The 19797-nt window shown below is 41.2% G+C and overlaps 3 protein-coding genes across 4 annotated transcripts; 1 reads left to right on the forward strand and 2 right to left on the reverse strand.

The window, feature by feature from the left end:
• Nucleotides 1-1399: 1399 nt before the first annotated feature.
• Nucleotides 1400-11433, reverse strand: LOC309695801 (SH2 domain-containing adapter protein F-like). 2 transcript variants are annotated; one of them, XM_082516693.1, is made up of 8 exons: nt 11332-11433; nt 6953-7202; nt 6654-6755; nt 6388-6550; nt 5977-6213; nt 5580-5745; nt 4432-4551; nt 1400-2600 (listed from the first exon to the last, which is right to left on the reverse strand). In XM_082516693.1, exons 2-8 carry the CDS (start codon nt 7196-7198, stop codon nt 2414-2416), a joined length of 1221 nt encoding a protein of 406 aa, XP_082372819.1. In that variant the 5' UTR covers nt 7199-7202; nt 11332-11433; the 3' UTR covers nt 1400-2413. The 2 variants fall into 2 exon arrangements, with proteins under 2 accessions (XP_082372819.1, XP_082372818.1); XM_082516692.1 differs by lacking the exon at nt 11332-11433 and adding an exon at nt 11043-11244.
• Nucleotides 11434-13309: 1876 nt separating this feature from the next.
• Nucleotides 13310-17184, reverse strand: yju2 (YJU2 splicing factor homolog). The gene is made up of 8 exons (XM_082516944.1): nt 17045-17184; nt 16679-16779; nt 15680-15824; nt 15434-15568; nt 15168-15349; nt 14847-14997; nt 13814-13985; nt 13310-13632 (listed from the first exon to the last, which is right to left on the reverse strand). The coding sequence occupies exons 1-8, from the start codon at nt 17066-17068 to the stop codon at nt 13520-13522; spliced, it is 1023 nt and encodes a 340-aa protein (XP_082373070.1). The 5' UTR covers nt 17069-17184; the 3' UTR covers nt 13310-13519.
• Nucleotides 17185-18503: 1319 nt separating this feature from the next.
• Nucleotides 18504-19621, forward strand: LOC309695928 (cocaine- and amphetamine-regulated transcript protein-like). Its single transcript, XM_082516945.1, has 3 exons — nt 18504-18863; nt 19038-19118; nt 19325-19621. The coding sequence occupies exons 1-3, from the start codon at nt 18714-18716 to the stop codon at nt 19430-19432; spliced, it is 339 nt and encodes a 112-aa protein (XP_082373071.1). The 5' UTR covers nt 18504-18713; the 3' UTR covers nt 19433-19621.
• Nucleotides 19622-19797: the final 176 nt, after the last annotated feature.

Genomic DNA, 19797 nt, shown 5'->3' on the forward strand with positions numbered 1-19797 from the left:
TTCTCACTTTGTCATTGGCAGTGAACAGCTGCAATGTGAGATAAGACCTACATTTAACTTTAACTAGCATTCATACTTCCTTCATTCTTCAACTGCAAAAATACTAAAGATTTAGTTACTATATTTTTGTTTACATAAACTCCAAATGGGCATGAATATCATGATTCCTTTTAACATTTTTTCCCTATATTGGAAGGACTGTATAGCATAGACTTTAAAAAACAAGAATTAGATGCACAAATTTGGATTCATTTCTCCAGTCCAGACAACTGACCTGGCCAAGGCAAATTAATTTCTCATCAGTGATTGAGACTGACTTATCAGTCATATTAAAAAAAAAAAAAAAAAAAATCATCGGTATAAAATGTTTGACAGCACTCACTAGAGTGATCAATACTCAACAATGGGAAATTTCAAGGAACTCTGTGAAGAGCTAAGACTGAAAACTGTGCACAAGATGGAAGGGCCTCTTTCTAAACAACTGCACATTCCAACATGTAAAACATTGTTAAGCTTTGTAGTTATGTACAACTATCAAACAATTGCGCATAAATACAAGTTATTCAGATGTATCACCACTTTGTAAAGGACTGGAAGACCCAAACTGTCATCGTCAGATGAGAAGAAATCGGTTAATGTCCACAAGCTCAGCTGAAATTTGTAGCTGACCACATAAAGAAGTCGAAAACCTACTAAAGAAAAGTTTGATGGTCAGACGAGACAAAGATTGAGCTGGCTAGAATGACAAGGTGAGGCTGTCAAACCTACAAACATCAACAGCTATCAGGTATGGTGGTGGTTTTTTTTGCCTGTCCCTTGTGGTTCTTTAGCCGTCAGAATTGATCATGGCCTTGCTATATTGGCCCATTTGATCAGCCTTTGTTGTTATTTCTTTTATTTTCAGTTGTTACAGACGGACAGACATGGGCTGGGGGACAGGAAAGTGAGAAAGGGCACTTTAAAAACAACAAAAAAACAACAACAAAAAACCCCCAAAAATAACAACAACAACTGGGGGTTCCAACAGGACTGTGACTGTAATTGCACATAAACTGATAAAGCAGACCAATACAGGACATCCAGAATTTCCTTACCAAAGCCACAACCTTGAATCCTACCATTTTAAACTTGTTTAATTTTGACACTGTGTGGATTAGAAAAAAATCCAAAATAAATTCGAAGTTGTGCACCATATTCTTTTTTTTAAAAATCCATCATTCCATCTGGGAAAAAAGAAGTGTGTGTAATTTTCTAAGCTAAACTGTGTGCTGGAGGAGTAACTTGAACTTACCTTTAATTCAATTCCAAATTTTAATTTACATTATTACATTTATCATTATGAAGCTCATATGAAACATTATTTATTTAAAAAAAAAAAAAAAGGAATGCAGAGACAAACTGAAAACACCACAACCTTTATTTTTTACAGGGTTTTAAAATTTTATAAAATAGCACAGTCATTAAAATACCAAAGCTTCTTTGATAATCATGTTCACAAAGCCACAAGCTTTCAGTATAATACTGTAGTTAATATTCTCTAAACTAGTATTGCAGGAGTCTGTTATTGTGTGATGCAGTCAACTTTGTGTTGTTCACACATTAACAAGAGGAGCCAAGAACACTGCAGGGCAAAACGGCTACAGCATCAAGTAACATTGGCGGGCCTCTGAAACGCGCAGAGAGAAAACCCCAGGGCGCAGAGATGGTCCGGCTTAAATATGTAGTGTTTGGTTCATAATTGTAACTAAAACTTAAAAAAAATATATATATATATAACAACAATACTGCTTGTAGTCACAGCATGATTTCAACTGCATTTCCAACCTTTTAAACTTAGTTCTCAATCCTCACACCAGAGCTCCAATCACTTTGACCTTTTGTCAGTTTAAAAACATGAAATTCATGTGACAAGAAAAAACAAACAAACAAAAAACTGGATTATTGGCACAAGCTAAGGCCACCCTGACCCCACCAATAATATTCTTTAAGTCTGCTTCACATTTGACAGCAATAAAGACAAAACTCCATGCAAGATTACATAAATTCTACCGTCTCAAGACTAGATTTTGTCTTTTTCCTCTGTGAGGTGAAAGTACTGAGCTAACAATCCTATTATCAACAATTGCTGACTTTCAAGAGTCCGTGACAGATAAATAGAGGGATTTCAGTGATGTACTGTTTCACAGATTCCTTAAGCACTGAGCTCTCTTGTAAGCGGCCAGTGTAGATACAGGGATTAAAGTAAAAACAGAAAAGATGGCACCAGATGGTCCAATCTCTTGCAAGCTGTGCAGGTAGAATGGCAGTGTCATAGCATGTAGGACACAGGTAGAAATAGGTAAATACTAAGAATATATATGTATATAAGAATATATTCAGTAGCACCATGAAAATCAGGATGTGTATGTCACCGTCAGAGGGTCTGCACTGGGACAGGATACAGCAGGGACATGTGCTCGGCTCCTCTGATTGGCAGCTTGTGTGTCGTGTAGTAGGTGATGACCTCGGGGATGGTCGAGAACGGAGGGCTGTTCTCTCCGAGGACGTAGCGGCCGTCTGGGGACTGGGTGAACTTCATATGCATGAAGCCTTTGCAGCTCCTGACAATAAAGAGACAGTGCAGATGAGCCTCAACTTGCCTGACAGGAATGTTAATTAGTACACTGAAAGACTGAGAATGAAAGTGTGTGTGCGTTTGTGTGTGTGCATGAGCATTACAGAATGTTTTAAGACCTTATAATTATCAAAACTGCCACCTGGAACAAATATGTCACGTTATGTTTCGTACAACAATCGGAGCGCCACACAGCTTTCTGTGATGAAAGTATTCCTGCAGTCTCAGATCAACATTCCAATTGTGTTATCATCATTGCTTGGGGTGGGCCGCACACAATCAGCCCATTCAGTTTTGCTTAATTAAAAAGTTTCAACAGGAACAACAACAAAAAACTGTAAAGGGAACTGGAGAGTTGTCATTCAACCAGGAGTCAGCATCTGTGCCTATTATTTTGGTATGAATTGCCGACAGTTTTATTCCTTCTCACTGTGAATCACTGATGACTGTTTATATAACCGAGCCTCAATCTCTAAATGTCAAACTTTGAAACTGGTGTCAAACATATAAATACAAATCCTTCACTTTTCCTCTAACGTAAAGAGTCATGTGACACACTTAGATGTATAAAAATACTGTGTTTTAAACTCATTTATAGGTATTTAATCCAAATGTGTTCAGGTCTCTGGGACTATGACACACACACACACACACACACACACACACACACACACACACACACACACACACACACACACACACACACAGCTTCCTTCTGTGGTATTAGTGAAGGGTCTATGAAACAGAAAATCTGATTGGGAATAGGTTATTAATTGATATAATTAATGTACCATTAATCTCACTATGCACCCTCAGAACTAGCTTTAATGTCAACTTATTCATTCTGCAAAGTGAAGTTTAGGGATCCAAGATAAAAACAATGGCCAAAATCATCGCTTAGAGAAGCTTGGGTTCGTCTTCCTGTAATTTTGTTGGTGCGTTGGTGGTAAAGATAGCAATCATTAAAGACAACATCTTGAGTTCAAACAGGTCTTTCCTGCACCTCTCTTTTTCCTTGTATTTGTTATGTCATCACCTTCTACAAATACCCTTATTTAACCCAACACGCATGTGGTATGAAAGCAAACTCGAGCACCTGAAAAATGCGTTTTTTTTATTCTGAACGCAAAATTCAGCTTGAGCTTTTACACATCTGGCTTTCTTCCATCAAAACAATATTTTAGATCAGATTCTATCACATTACCAAAACAGGGCTTTGGCAGCAGTTTGTTCAAGTTTCCCTTCATCCATTTTGCAGCTACATTTCACTTTCTTTTTTCCCTTTTGCTAATTTGCTGATTTGATCAGTGGTTTAAGCACATAATATGCTCAGAGAATCCACAAATATTTTGGTAAAAAAAAAAAAAAAAAAAAAATTGCACCAGAGTGCAAACAAATTCCTGTGCTCTTTCAGCTCACTGCTTCAAAATAATACAGATGTGAGATTGGGAGCAATTCCCAGCATTCCTATGATCTTTTCCAAGCAGCTGTTTCCATGTTGGTTATTAAAGAGACTAAAAAAAAAAAAAAAAAAAAAAAAAAGACACTTGCTGAGAGAAAAAAAGCCAGAAAAAAAAAAGGTTGTTGTAACCAAGTGAGAACAGAGAAACTAGAAAAATGATGTGCAACAATACCCAAATGGGTGGGTGCGTGGGGGACCAGATCACATAAATTTCGGAAGGGCCTAAAGCCAAGTACACAAGGGAATAATTACCCTTTAACAGAGTGCGGTAATATTGAAGTAAGACAACATGAAGGGTTTTTTCCTTCTTTTTGATGCACTCCACACCGCAGCATTCAGGGACACTCATGTTTACCTGAGGGAGAGAGAGTAGTCGTTTCGGCACGTCTGGCTATTTCTCACCAGGTAGGAGCTCTCTTTGCACAGAGTCAGCAGACTTTCTGCTTCTGCCCGGCTCAGGGCTCCATGGTACCACCTGCAGGCAAGCAGCAGGACAGCATAACACAAAGCTAAACATTTTATAAAGTCATAACTGCATTAATCTTTTCATAAAACAGTTACAAAATTGTATACATTGTTTACAGCAATGGTCATAAGTGCATATCAGCCAGCTTTATATCAGCGTGAACTTAAAATATTTGTTTTCCTTTTGTTGTTGCTGATGGTAACCCATCACATTTAGGATGTGAAACGCAGAAGACAAGACAACACCAAACATGTGACAGTAATCGCCACAATTTCTTTATAATCAAATAAAAAAAGAAAATAAGCCAAGCCGAGTGCGGCTGGTTGTGTTTTGCAGATGCAAATGCGAGAGGAAATGCAAAGCTCCAGCCTCCATTTCTGATTTATTCTGAGAGTCACACAGGTCAGACTTTGTTCTTAAGCCAAGTTTTGCATGTTTCAATTTAAAAAAAAAAAAAAAAGAAAGAAAGAAAAAAGTAAATGTTGGGATGAATTTTTCAAGTCGTTAAGTTGTAGGCATTTCCTTTATGAAGTTTATTTCGTCTGGGATGGCTGTCAGTACATAAAATTCCCCTTTACAACAACAGTAACTGAAAACTGTGTAGCCTAACAAGTACTGGCTTTTACTTTCTGTCTCTCACACACACACACACACACACACGTAATCTAAAGAAACTTAACAAAACAAACTAAACCTGCGAACTTCTTTTTTTTTTTTTTTTTTTTTTTTTTTTTTTAAATGCAAGACGATGCATGTCTGGACCAACGGCCTTGAACTTAAACCAGTTCAAGGCCGTTTTATGTTTTGGTTTATTTGAATGACCTTTCCCCCCCCCATTTTGAAAAACAAACAAACAAAAAAACCCAAAGTTTTTGAGATACTTCACTTAAAAACAAAAGACAATTAATTACTTAGAAGCATGATGAAAGTAAAAGGGTATGTTGTGCAAGAAAGACTGCTATTTTTTGGAAGTAGAATAAAAAAAAGAAAACTAGTAGAGCCAACATCAAAGGTTAAGACTGTGAATCTCAACTTACACTTGCTTCTCCAGCGGCAGAGATGGATCCACCCTCTCTCCCAAGAGCGAAGGAGTGTCACCTACAAGACGGAGTGTAGTTGCCTCTGATGTGGCGCCTGTCATGGTAAGCCTGGACTGTTCTGTGTGACCTCGTGATCGCTCTCTTTCAGTCCCTTCAAACTGAACTATGGGCACACAGAGAGAAAATGATACGTCAAAGACAAGTAGTTACAGAACTGTAATAAATGGCCTGTATTTGTATAGCGCTTTACTAGTCCCTAAGGACCCCAAAGCGCTTTACACATCCAGTCATCCACCCATTCACACACACATTCACACACTGGTGATGGCAAGCTACATTGTACTCACAGCCGCCCTGGGGCGCACTGACAGATACCAGGAAATCCCCAATTTACCTGCTAGGGCTTTAGAGATGTTGTCCTTCTTCCACTCCCACGGCTGGTCGTATTCATCAGCCGGCCTCTCGTCATCCTGAGGCAGCCTGCTCTCCTTGCTGTCTATCACCCCACCCTCAACCTTCTGAGGCGGACCAGCTCGATGGTGGTACCGAGTCCTCTCCTCATATGGGTTGTCATATAGCTGACTGCCATCTCCACTCCCAGACCGGTTGGCCATCATGTTGTGCTGTAGTTCTGCACAGGAAACATAGAAGGTGAAAACTTTTCACCTTTACCCCTCCTAAGAATTGGGTAAGTATTTCTTCCCAAAACACTTGTACCTCAATAAAATGCACAATAAATGTGAATTATTTATGGTACGGTAAGTATTTCACCATATACAAGTATCAACTTTTATGTAGAGGAAACCTGAAATGATTCGCTGGGCCTCAAATGGCTCCATGTAACTGCAGCAGTCTGCTGGTGCAGATTTGGGCTCCCAGTTTGTTCTGGCTCTTGGGTGTGGATGTGCGTCAAAAGGATCCGAGTAATCTGCGTCGGCCTCTGACGCTGCTGGGGCAGAGGGAACCACCTTAGTGGGGGGGATAGAAACAAAGCGAATTACACAAATTAAATGCAATGACATTGGACCTCAGTGTTTTGAGATTGTGATTGTCTGAAATAACAATGCTTACAGGTTCCTCCTGAACAGTCACAGGGCTCAGAGGGACTTTACAGCGACCAAATTCCTGAGAGTCCACTTTAATCAGTCTGTGTTTTGGAGACACAAGTTTTACCTAAATGTAAGACATGGATAGAGAACACATTAGATAATGAATCGAACATCACCCAAACAGGCGCATATCTTTTTTGGAGCATGTGCATTTAAAAGTGGTCATTGTGAGGCAATTTATGTAGGGACACATGGCTTTTTTGAGGAGGGAACATAAGCTGCATGTGCGCATGACTGTAAAAAAAGGAGTCCAAGTCATACCTCTACACCATTAGGCAGCGCTGAACCAAATGCAGGGAAAGAGGGAAGGCTCACAGTGGCATTACAGGAGCCGAAACCACCATTCTGATGCTCCTTATCAGTGTGCTGGTACGGGTCCTCAAAATCTAGCTCCTTCTGAGCTCTGTAGGCCCTCAAAATCTCGCTCTCGCTGTAATCTGGTCTCGGGGGTTGTGGAGGATCACGCCTGCTGCCAAAGTTCAGGTAGTCCTTCAGCCACTTTGCCATGGATCTGTGGGGATGAAGTAGTAAATATCACATTGTAGGGACTGTTTAGTGATTATTAAATTGGCCATTTCAGCTGCACCATCTTACTTAACAGAAATGCACAAATCTGCACAAATTTCTTCCACCTTTGTTTCCGGCGCCCCCCATGTGCGGCAGCCTGTTACAGCAGCTCTGCTCATTCTGAGTTTCTTTCTTTCTTATCTTTTCTTCTCGTAATTTTTTATAACTAAGGATCAGCTGTTAGCGCTGCGTCCCGCAGCGGTACTGCCGGCGGACAGACCCGACATTCCCAGCGAGCTGAGGAGGAAAAGACGGGGGTGTCGTGCTGGGAAGGAGCGCCGTCGCCCGAGAAGGAGACGTTATCGACCATCTCTTCCTTCTGTAATCATTGGAAACGTAAGATCTTTGCCCAATAAGATGGATGAGCTCACGTCGCTAACCTGGTCACAGAGGGAGTACCGGCAATGTAGCATCATGATGCTAACGGAGTCGTGGCTAACACCGCTAACTCCGGACACAAGCGTGACACTACCGGGATTTCAGATGCTGCGAGCGGACAGGACGAGAGAGAGCGGTAAGAGGAAAGGAGGGGGACTGGCAGTTTTTGTGAACGACAGATGGTGTAACCCTGGGCACATCACTGTGAAAGAACAACTCTGCAGCAGAGACATTGAGCTGTTAGCCGTTAGCATGCGTCCGTACTATCTGCCCCGGGAATTCTCGCATGTTATCGCAATAACAGCGTATGTCCCCCCCTCGGCCAACGCGGATGCAGCCTGTGACACTCTCCACTCAGTGGTCAGCAGACTGCAAACACAATCTCCGAGAGCCCTTCTCATAATATCAGGGGACTTCAATCATGCCTCTTTGGACTCCACACTGCCCACCTTCACCCAGTATGTGACCTGCTCAACCAGAGACAATAAAACACTGGACTTACTGTATGCCAATGCTGAAGAGGCATACAGTTCATCACCTCTCCCTCCCCTGGGCAAATCTGACCACAACCTGGTGCACCTTGTCCCTGTGTATGAGCCCTTAGTGCGCAGGGTGCCACCAGCCACCCGCACAGTGCAGAGATGGTCAGAGGAGAGCGAGGAGGCTCTTAAGGACTGTTTTGAGTCGACTGTGTGGGAGGTGATCTGTGACGACCATGGAGAGGACATCGACAGCCTTACTACATGCATTACTGACTATATTAATTTCTGTGTGGATAACACCGTACCTACCAGGACTGTACGGTGTTTCTCCAACAACAAACCTTTGATTACCCCAGAAATTAAAGCTGTCCTCAAGCAGAAGAGGAGGGCCTTCAAATCCAAAGAGGAGTTGAAAAGGGTGCAGAGAGAGTTGAGGGGACCTATAAGGAATGGGAAGGACAGCTACAGGCAGAAGATGGAGAACCAGCTTCAGCAAAACAACGTTGGTGAAGTCTGGAGAGGCCTCAGAACCATCTCAGGCCACAAACAGCAGAACTCTCTGCCTGGGAGGGATGTGAGGTGGGCAAATGAACTGAATCATTTCTTCAACAGATTTGATTCAACCATGAGACAGTCTACAACATCGGCTGCAGACTCACCCACCCCCACTGCTGCTGTTCCACCTCTGACACCTCAGACACTTCACACCTCCTCTATTCTCCCTGCTCACTCCTCCCCACCCCCAACAACAGCATCCAATACACACTCAACACAAGGCTCCAGCCTGTCTCTCTCAACCACCCAGGTTAGGAGGGAACTGAGGAGGATTAATGGCAAGAAGGCAGCGGGCCCAGATGGCATCAGCTCGAGGGTCGTCAGGTCCTGCGCGGACCAACTGTGTGGGGTGATGGAGCACCTCTTCAACCTGAGCCTGAGGTTGGGAAGAGTCCCACAGCTCTGGAAAACCTCCTGTGTTGTACCAGTGCCAAAGACTTCACGCCCCAAGGACCTCAACAGCTACAGGCTGGTGGCTCTGACATCCCACCTGATGAAGACCCTGGAGCGGTTGGTCCTGGCTCAGCTTCGGCGCCTAACAAGCTCATCACTGGACCCACTTCAGTTTGCCTACCAGCCTGGCATTGGAGCGGATGATGCCGTCATTCACCTCCTACATCGTTCCCTCGCTCACCTGGAGACCGCTGGAAGCACTGTGAGAATCATGTTCTTTGATTTCTCCAGTGCCTTCAACACTATTCTTCCCTCGGTTCTAAAGGACAAGCTGGTGAACTCTGGAGTGGACCATCACCTCACTACCTGGATCCTGGACTACCTCACCGACCGACCACAGTATGTGAGGACTCAGGGCTGTGTCTCGGACAGGGTCGTCTGCAGTGCGGGGGCCCCACAGGGAACGGTTCTGGCTCCGTTCCTCTTCACCATCTACACTGCAGACTTCTCCCACAATTCCACCCAGTGCTTCCTGCAGAAGTTCTCTGATGACTCTGCAATAGTCGGCCTCATCACTGATGGGGACGACAAGGAGTACAGAGGACTGACTCAAGACTTTGTGGACTGGTGCCAGCTGAACTACCTCCAGATCAATGCCAGTAAAACCAAGGAGCTGGTGGTAGACTTCCGCAGGCACAAGCATTCTCCACTGCAACCACTGAACATCCAGGGTATGGACATTGAGGCTGTGGACAGCTACAGGTACCTTGGTGTTCATCTGAACAACAGACTGGACTGGACTCATAACTCAGACGCCCTCTACAGGAAAGGGCAGAGCAGGCTGTACCTGCTGCGGAGACTCAGGTCGTTTGGGGTGGAGGGCCCACTCCTGAAGACCTTCTATGACTCTGTGGTGGCTTCTGCTATCTTTTATGGTGTGGTCTGCTGGGGCGGCAGCATCTCTGCTGGGGACAGGAAGAGACTGAACAGGGTGATCCGAAGGGCCAGCTCTGTTCTAGGATGCCCTCTGGACCCAGTGGAGGTGGTGAGTGACAGGAGAATGGCGGCTAAACTGTCATCCCTGTTGGACAACGTCTCCCACCCCATGCAGCAGACTGTGACAGCACTGAGCAGCTCCTTCAGTGGGAGACTGCGGCACCCACGGTGTGGGATGGAGAGATTTCGCAGGTCTTTCCTCCCCACTGCTGTCAGACTCCACAACAAAGACTTTAACTGAACAAACACACACATCCACACATGTGCAATAACACTAAGTGCAATAATCTTTTCTGGCATCGTTGTATTTTTACTCAGTTGTATATAGCATTCGTATTCTATTTTTATCTTATTGTATATTTTTATTCTATTTTATTCTACTGTATATAGTATATTATTTTATTCTATTCTGTACAGCTGTGTACTGTATTTATTCTTATTGTATTCTAATTTTTGCGTCATAACTTTTGCACTGTCCACTTCCTGCTGTGACAAAACAAATTTCCCACGTGTGGGACTAATAAAGGTTATCTTATCTTATCTTATATTCCCTGACAAAGTCACCCCCAAAACAGAGAGCTATTGTTACAACAATATACTCAACAGGTTAGGCAAGATTAACCCCTAATCTTAAACCCGTGTGGTTAGCTTGCATAAGATTTCCTCTGGTTTAATAAACAGCAAAGCAGATCTCAGCGTCCACTGACAATCGCTAGTTAGCATTAGGTTGTAAATTAAAGGTGTTCAATCAATCACTTTCTCATAACACTGGATTAAGGGTAGCATTTCCCTCCTAAAAAAATACTCTTAAAGAGCTTAACAGCTAACGAATCCTACTGTCTTTTAGTTTAAGAAGTTATGAGTTGGAGTATTGAGCTGTGCAGTTAAATATGAGTCACTGCAGTGTTAACATGTCTAAGCTAAGTTAGCCGAGTAGCAGCTACCGTCAGTTTCTGCTAACGTTACTTCTTTAGGCTCACCCTTTTTCTTTGCATTGACGGTCACCCGTTCCAGTTATGTCTTTGTGGTTACCATCCGGGTTTTAGTGTTAATGCTGTCCAGCCTCAAAGTAAAACATATGCAATCGCTAAAATTTGCTTCGGAGCCAAGCAGGTCAGACAGCTAATGCTAGCCGGACCAGAGGAGACACTGGAGCAGACCGTCTCCGACACAGCCACGGCGGACTGGATTAAAGGGGAGGGGACACACATTTATTTATTTATTTATTTGTTCATTATTTTTGTGAGTCGACATTAAAGTCATACGAACCCTGCCTAATCCACTGTTTAAACTGCAGCGCTGTGAATAATCCTCATTCTTTCAAAAATAATCCCCGCCATCGTGGAATATTTTGCTTTTCATCTGTTTTCTACACTGAAGAGTGTGCGACGTATCACTGTGAACTTTAACCTTCTACATTGTTCACATATGCTAAATTTTAGATTATCTTTGAAATTTGAATTGGGCTTTAAATGATTGTACTGCATACAACTTTAATTATTTTTAAAAACAAAAATTGGGTGAAAATTTTTAATCTATTTTTGCTTTTTCTAATCCACACTGGATCAAAAATAGACATACAGCCTTAAATATATAAATGCACTCACCATGTATTTTAATAAGTGGTGTTTGAAGGTTCTACAGCATCTAGTAACTGGCCATGGCCTATTAAGTTCTCATTGGTAATCACAATCGACTACATCTGGTAGTTTCTCTTTGCCAGCATATAAAGGATTTATTTGACAGCACACATTGGATTGACCAATTCTCATAACAATAGAAAAGTCCAAGGAACTCAGTGAAAATAAGAAAGAAAATTACATAGAAGAGGCAAAGGTATTTCGGAACCACTTCAAAATAACTGCATATTCCAAGATTTCACTTCAAACAGCTGTACGTAATCGCCAAGGACTGGAGGAAGACCAAAATTGTCATCCTCAGATGAGAAAAAAATTGGTTAAGATGTTAGAAACAACCCAAGAAGCACCTGGGCTCATGCCTGCCATGAACTGGAAACTGTTGAAACACAGTGTCACGGTCCACAGCGAAGACAGTTTTACATATCTGTAGACGGAGAGGGTGCTGAAAGACGCAGCTACTCCAAAATCAACACCTTCAAGCTTGACTGAAATGTGACGCTGACCACATGAACAAGTCAAATGCCTTCTGGAGAAAAAAATGGATTGTCAGGCAAGAGAAAGTCTGACCGATTTGGCCACAATTACAAGAGGTATGTTTGGAGGAGCAGAGGTGAGACTTTCAAATATAAAAACACTGTAGGGTACCAAATGTAAATGATGGTGGTTCATTCTCTGGAGCTGTTTTGCTGTCAGTTGAACTAGTTCATTTCACAAAGTGCAAAGAACTAGGCCTACCTCCACATTCTTCTACTTCACCTCAACTCAAAAGCTAGACACAGTTGGGTCTAGCTTTCCCATAGGACAACAGTCCTATGGGAACGGAAAAAGCAGGCTAAAATTAAGCTTCTGGAACGGCCTTCCCAAAGTAAACCTCAGTCCCGCTGGAAATTTGTGAACTATGCTTAAAAGCGGGGTTGGTGTGAGGAAATCAACAAAATTCACTGCACTAATTCTACCAAAAACAGTGATCAAATATCTTGCCAGAAGCTTGTTGATGGCTAGCAGAAAAGTATGGCTAAGGTGCAACTTTGTTTAACAAAAATCATTAAAGATGCTGTACAATAATTCCACCCTGGAACAATTCCACAACTACTTAATTTATTCTGGGCTCTGAGTTAGACTACATTATGCATTTTGATTTTTAATAATGCTGGCTGCCTGAGGTGGAGCCAGCTTATGTATATGAAATGAAAGTTAAATCCAGTTAATCCTGTCTGCGGAGGGGGGGGGAAACTACACAAATGAATTTGGATTACTGATTTACTGACTTATCTTGGCTTTGTGGTCAAATGTTGAAATGAGCTTCCTTTGAAGGGTGTCTGGGCTCTCCCTTTGAGGCAAGGTGGGGAGCTTGTTCATTTACAAGAGCAGAACTTCTACTGTTCCACAATGAAAGACGTCCGTTGAATTGGTTTGGAGACTAGATTAGGATGCCCCCTCCTGGACCTGGATGGCTCTTTGGTGGTGCGTTTAGGGCATGGACCTCAAGACCAAGGACAAGCTGAGAAATAACCCAATATGTTGCACATATGTTTCTCTGCTGGCTTGGAAACACCAGCATTATAATATGCTTTTAAGACACGGAGTTAAAAAAAATGCTACATACAAACAGTACAGACATTTTAATAAACATTAAAATATACAGGTGGTATAGTCACAGGACAAACAGACCCATTTTTCTGTGGATCTGACTGGATTTAAAGAACGGGGGGGGGGGAATCCTTAAGCTGATTTATATGAGATTTCAATATCTGTACAGCATTACAAATAGGGCTTAAGCACTGTATTGTATGTCAGTCACTTGAGTCATCTTGTTCTCATTCGCTGTCATTGCTGTCACTGTCTGAATACGCCCCCAACAGGCTGAGGGATGATGACCCATTTTGTGTGGTGACGGGTTTAGAAGCATCTGTCGTCGCTGGCTTTGAATCTGAAAAACAAGACAAACAAAGACTATCTTACAATGAAGAAAAAGCTAACTTTTGATTAAAGATGTGAACAAGTACCAACACGAAGGACATAGTTTGGTGAGAGAAAAACAAAAGTCAAGTACAAAATGCCAGAGACTTCAAATAAAAGAGGCCAAAGTGTGCAGGATAACGATGTGTTACCTGTCTGTGAGATAGGAGCAGCAGTTTCCGTTACTGAACTGGGTTTGCTCACAGTCATTACTGGTTTCTTTCGGACAATCAGTGAACCTAATGCTCCTTTACCACCCAGCGTCCCGACACTCCTCTCCCAGCTCTCCACCTTGGCCTTCTTTGCTCCTCCAGCTGAAGCTCCCTGTAGAAAGGATGAGGAAAACACAGCCCAAAGCTTTTCGGTCAGCAACACATAGAAAATTCTCATTAAGTACATTGTGATTGTGGAATTCTGTATTTAAAGACAATGAGCATTGTGAAAGTCACTGGCCTTAACTGCCACAACCTTACATATAAACCCTCTTCCAAAGAAGCTGAGAAAGTATGTAAATGAAAACAGAACATCATATTTAACATTTAAACTGAAAACCACTGTGTAGTATCACCTCGTCTTTAACAATAGTTTGTTAGCAACCAGCTGATGGACTTTTAGGAGAGGAATTTTCTCTCATTCTCGTCTGATAAGAGATTCTAGCTGCTCAGCAGTCTTTGGCATATTTTTCATTTCATGACTGTGCAGATGTTTTCCACTGATGAATGCAGGCAGCCCAGCTCAGCACCTGGACTTTTCTACTACAATGCCATGCTGTTGTAATAGATGCAGCATTGTCTTGCTGAAATATGCAAAGCTCTCCCAGAAAGACATGGTCTGGATGGAAGAATATGTTGCTCACTCGAAAACCTTTTCAGCATTATTGCTTTTCACTTTGCCTCAGTCAATTTTAAGCTAGGTTTGGGCCACAGAAGATGGCCATATTTCTGGATCACGTTCACATGTGTCATGAGAGGTCTGTGTTAGGTGACTGGGTTTATGAAAACCCAGCTCAATATATTGATCTCCAGACTCTAAATTATAAAATGAAAATCATAGTTCTTTATTCAAACTTTGAAACATTGGAGGTAAAACAGGAAAATGAAGAGGCAGTCACTGAAACCTTGAGGATTATGACTAAATAATCTTGACAGATATTTAGATATGTCACATGTGGGTGGCTATACAGACCTCTGCCTCTGTTGGTTTGTCAGCAGTGAGGATGTCTGTTGGTTTGTCTGAGCTGGACTTGTTTGACTGTTTGCTGCTGCTCTCTTCTTCTGTTTCTGAATCAGAGTCAGACTCTCTGAGTCTTTTCACGAGAGCACGATCCAACATCTCCCTGTTGAACAAAGCACAGTGTAATTTTAAATTTCCACATATACATCTAGCTATGTATTAGATATTATAGCAAAAAACATTTTCAATTAAATATGAAACATGCTTGAGATTGTTCAAAAAAAAATTTAAAAAAAAAAAATCAGACAATTTTTCTGAGCATGCACAACTCACTTCATTTCACGCTCATCCTCCTCTTTCTCCCGTTCCCGCTCCCTCTTCTCCATCTCTCTGTACTGGTCGATCATTCCCTCAAAGTCCACCAGAGCCTGTCTCTGATTCAGCTCCTTCAACTCCTGCAGGTTCTCCAAAACCTCCATCTCTAACTTTGAATCCTTTGTGCGGTTCTCCAGCACCTGGTCGAGGATTGGGAAACCATTCATTCTGTGTTTCATGTGCCAATTTAAGTAAGAACAGAGGATGACTTTTAAAACACTAACCTTCATGGGGTTGTTCAGTTCCTCTTCTTCCCTCTCCTGCTGGATTCTCTTCTCCTCCTCCTCAATGAGTTTCTCTGCCTGGAAGTTCCGCGTTGCGCCATGCTCCATGGCGTAGTCTGTGTTCTCTGGGTCAGTCTATGACGTCATCATAAGATATAGCATTGTCAACGGGTATTTTATGCCCAATATAAGTGATATCTCTGAGATATCTCTTGCAACTTCGATGATCAGATCATTCACACTTACCTTAAATGTAATTTCAGCAAGACAGCGGGTACATTTGATGTAGAAACGAAAGATAGGCAGTCCCATGTAGGTCTCATTCTGAACGGTCTCTTTGCGAGCATTGAACTTCTTCCCCTTGTAAATGTACTCACCGCATGTTTTACACCTGCAAAGTAGAAGAAATGATGACACTGTAGTGACAGGAGTAATTTAGAGAAGCCAAAAAAAGGTCCTATAAGTGAGCAGCAACCCTGTTTTACTGCAAATAAGCCATATATCTAATGAATAGACTTACATTCATATAAACCAAACCAACCAAGATTCCTGCTTTGACAGTTAGAAATAACCTTAACACTGTACGCTTAAGTCACTAAAAAGCAGAAATATATATGTTAAGGCCATGAATAAACTGGACCTGGAAGTCTCTATTTGGAAAGAAAGCTCTAAAACAGCTCTACCTTCTCCAACAACTTGAAAAATACAATGTTTGTGTCATATAGTCATTCCAAGAGCATGATATACGCTCATTTTTTCTGAAACTGGAAAAAATGTTAAAAGATTATTATTATGTGCTGGATGAAGGTCATTTACCAGAGTTATTAAAAAGAGTAGATGTTACTTTTTTAAACACATCCCACTGTTTAAAATCCTATTTGTTAAATCTCTGAAACTGATGTGAACCGAAGTATGCAAACAGTCATGAGGTCCCAGGTTACTACAGTGGCTGTGTCTGAGTGGGTGAATGTGATCTAAAGATTGTTTTGCATGTTCATTAAAAGCCCAGAATTACCATGACAGTCATGCCTATGATGAGTGTATATGTCTGACCACAACTGTTGGTACCAGTCCATTCATAACGCTCCAGGGGGCGTTTTTGTTCGCCTTCTCGCATGTTGTTTGGTTGTGTATTCATAACAGCATCCTTTACAACATTAGCTGCATTTCATTGTAAGAAAGTTAAACTTCAGAAGTGTAACCAGGAAACAACTTCTTAGATATACGTGGGTAAGACAAGCATACCTCATATTAAATGGAGCCATCAATCTGACCACATACTGACGATCTTTGGGGAGCTTTAGCTTCGGGATTTTGGACGGATCGAAATCCGGAGGGTAGTATTTCTGTGGATAGCAAAACACATAGGTTAGCTTACAAACTTGTAGCCATTAGACTAATAATGTCTAATTTTATTACAATATAGTCTTGATACACACTATCGTAGTAACAGTAGTTGAAAAAGCAACGCTACCTACCAGCTTTTAGTTAAATTAAACAGAAACTATAAAAAACGCCACACTTAGCTTCAATGCTAACGCCAACCTGCTCTGGTCCTATAGTATTTTAATAACAGCAGTGAAGTACCAGTTTTAGAGTTCATATACTTACATTCAATACTTTTCTTTCGGACATTTTTTACTGTTGCTGTTACCCAAACGTACAGAAAAAAAACGCTGGAAAGTCGCAACACCTCTTGTAAACTGCAAGATAAGCTTCCGGTTGCTTGTTCAATTGCTTCCCTCCTCCAAATTGCGCTCGCCCCCGCGCGGTAAAAGTGAGAAACAACAGCAACAACAAAATATTTTAACAATGGATATTGAATACATTTATTATAAAAAAAATCATTGTCAAGGGAAATACATGTATAACGACTTGAATTACTTGGATTTTTACAGTTCTCTCCTTCAAACCCCCCAAATCCCTTTATCCTTTGCTGCCATTCTACCTGAATGACTCATATAAGCTTTATATATTGAACAGGGCCCTCAGGTGCTGTCTGCTTTGTCTTTTTTTTTTCCAACATAGTGAAAGGGATCATGACCAGCATGGTAAATGGCGTAAAACGATTTGTCAGTGATATGGGGGTCAGTAATATGGTTTGGTGTGTAAACAGAAGCCTGACAGCCTCACATATTCATTCCCATTACTCTTGGGAGGGTAAGGGGAGGGTTAAGGTTATTCCTACAAAAGGAAATTGTATCTTGATTACATATTGGTCTCTGTGTTGGTCAGCCTGTCTGATTTAAACTTTGCAGAACAGCAGTGACATCAGAAGGGCAGATCGTTAAATAAGAATAAGATATGAATAAAGTTTGACTTTAAGATTAAGGACTTTTGTTTCTGCTATTATTACTATTTTTTAAAGACAAAGAATTGAATTAAAATGAGACAACACCATGTATAGATGGAAGCATTAAATTTTTAGAACTACCCTTTTAGGGTCTACTTTCTGAATGAGAGCACATTTATTAGACTTCACCAATAGCAAACTTGAAAGAAAAAAGTTAAATTACACCAAAACAGATATTTTGTTTGCACATACTGACCCTTATCATCAAGATAACTGTGGCCACGAGTGTGCTATCCCATTAGGCTAATATTGTAAATTCCTAACCTTTTCATTGGTAATCTGTAATTTATAGTGTCAAATGCAAGTCATAAAATCTCCCCAGTGGATTCCTTGTTGTGCATTTTACGCAGTAAATTGTATTTTTCAGTGAAATTATCAGGGCTTTGCAAAACACCACTTTCAAAAATTGGAAACAATTCTGTTGTTGTCTTTTTTGTTGTTTTATTATTTCGATAACTGTGCAATCAAAATGCAGATTAGCTGTTTTACTTGATTTCTCACTCTGATTCTGACACATCAATGTGACGCATCAGTGAGTCAGATATGTGATTAACCAAAAAGGCCACAGAAACAGGTGGAAAAAAATGTGATTTGTTGGGAATTCAATGGGATCAGTTAACTGAAATTGATTGGAAGACTGGGATAAAAAGTTTTAGATAAAGGAGTTTAATTACTCTTTGGTCTCACATCGACGTTTGGCTTTCATCTTCTCTTATCGCTTCCTGTTAAAGATGCAAAGGTGCCGAGCAGTGTCATCCATGTCAAAGTTTCCATGAATATTTCAAAGACTGGCTGATGTCAGCAGCACTTGCAAAGAGCCTATAAAGACCGTTTCTGTGGACAAAAGACATCCATCCTCAACACTCCAAAGAAGCGTTTGTCTACTGGAAAAGAGCTCCACCCGCTGAAGAGAAGGACTCCTCCTTTATGTGTCTGAACACAATGGTCAGTGCGCGGACTCTCCTCCTCGCGGTCACCTGCTGCTACGCCTACCTGTACCTCGTTCGCGCAGAGGACTCCTCACTGGAGACGCGCTCACTGGATTTCACCCTGAAAACTCAACAAGAGAAAGACTTGGTGAGAGCTTTTGTTGGGGATGTGGGTTAAGTCGATTTAATTTGTATAAAGAAGGATGTTGATTTTTTTTCTGTATTTAGGGTATTTAAATTATTTGAACAACAATTTTCTTAAAAACAAAGTCCATAGTAAACGTTTTTTGATAATATGACTTTTTATCCCCCCCCTGTGCAGATTGACGCATTGCAAGAAGTTCTGGAGAAGCTGAGGAGCAAAGAGATGCCCTTGGAGAAAAAGCATGGATGGTTACCTTCGGTAAGCAGACAAATGAGAAATAAAACAGCACGAAACCTGTTAGATTTCATTTTCTTATTTAAGATTCTCTGAATTTACAACAGTCAGAAAAAAATGAGGATTTTTAGACGTTTGTTTTTATCTAATCAAGATTTTTAATTTCTATAAATCGCAAAAAATTTACAATGTTTTGTCTACAGTGTACTAATTTTATGTTACCCTTTCAGTGTGACGCAGGGGAGCCGTGCGCCGTGCGTAAAGGCGCGCGTATTGGCACGCTGTGTAGCTGTCCACGGGGGACTACTTGTAACTTCTATGTTCTGAAATGTTTGTGATGAGGAAAAAAAAAGATAACAGAAGTACAAGAAATAACGAAAGAGTTCAGGGCTGATAAAAAAAGATGAATGTGAGAAATGACAGGAAGGTCTGCTTCTACTGTTCAATACATTTGTGATAGAAAATAAAATGCTGTAGAATGTGACTTTTTTTTTGCCTTTATAAACATTGACTGTTATGAATAAGAGTTTTTGTGAGTCTGTCGTTTTAATTTTTATTTCTCTCGTCCGTGTTAATTATTGTGTCACATCACTGTGTTAATCATTGCGGCATCTTGTGGAAGACTTTTTTTGGTCATAATATTTTACTATATTTATTTCTTTTCCCCTGATTGTTGGAAATACCGCACAGTTAGTTTATAAAT

The sequence above is a fragment of the Aulonocara stuartgranti genome (genome assembly GCF_965226115.1).
Source record: "Aulonocara stuartgranti genome assembly, chromosome: 19".
Taxonomy (NCBI): domain Eukaryota; kingdom Metazoa; phylum Chordata; class Actinopteri; order Cichliformes; family Cichlidae; genus Aulonocara; species Aulonocara stuartgranti.

What these genes read in the sequence shown, in the direction of transcription:
- yju2 (XM_082516944.1), bottom strand. Translation starts at nt 17,068, where the DNA reads ATGTCCGAAAGAAAAGTATTGAAT. An exon ending in AACTGAACAACCCCATGAAG is followed by an intron (nt 15,350 to 15,433) that starts GTTAGTGTTTTA and finishes ATCCTCGACCAG; the next exon opens with GTGCTGGAGAACCGCACAAA. An exon ending in ACAAACCAACAGAGGCAGAG is followed by an intron (nt 13,986 to 14,846) that starts GTCTGTATAGCC and finishes TCCTTTCTACAG; the next exon opens with GGAGCTTCAGCTGGAGGAGC.
- LOC309695801 (XM_082516693.1), bottom strand. Translation starts at nt 7,198, where the DNA reads ATGGCAAAGTGGCTGAAGGACTACCTGAACTTTGGCAGCAGGCGTGAT. An exon ending in CGCTGCCTAATGGTGTAGAG is followed by an intron (nt 6,756 to 6,952) that starts GTATGACTTGGA and finishes TCTTACATTTAG; the next exon opens with GTAAAACTTGTGTCTCCAAA. An exon ending in TGACTGTTCAGGAGGAACCT is followed by an intron (nt 6,551 to 6,653) that starts GTAAGCATTGTT and finishes CCCCCCACTAAG; the next exon opens with GTGGTTCCCTCTGCCCCAGC.
- LOC309695928 (XM_082516945.1), top strand. Translation starts at nt 18,714, where the DNA reads ATGTGTCTGAACACAATGGTCAGTGCGCGGACTCTCCTCCTCGCGGTC. An exon ending in CTCAACAAGAGAAAGACTTG is followed by an intron (nt 18,864 to 19,037) that starts GTGAGAGCTTTT and finishes CCCCCTGTGCAG; the next exon opens with ATTGACGCATTGCAAGAAGT. An exon ending in AGCATGGATGGTTACCTTCG is followed by an intron (nt 19,119 to 19,324) that starts GTAAGCAGACAA and finishes TTACCCTTTCAG; the next exon opens with TGTGACGCAGGGGAGCCGTG.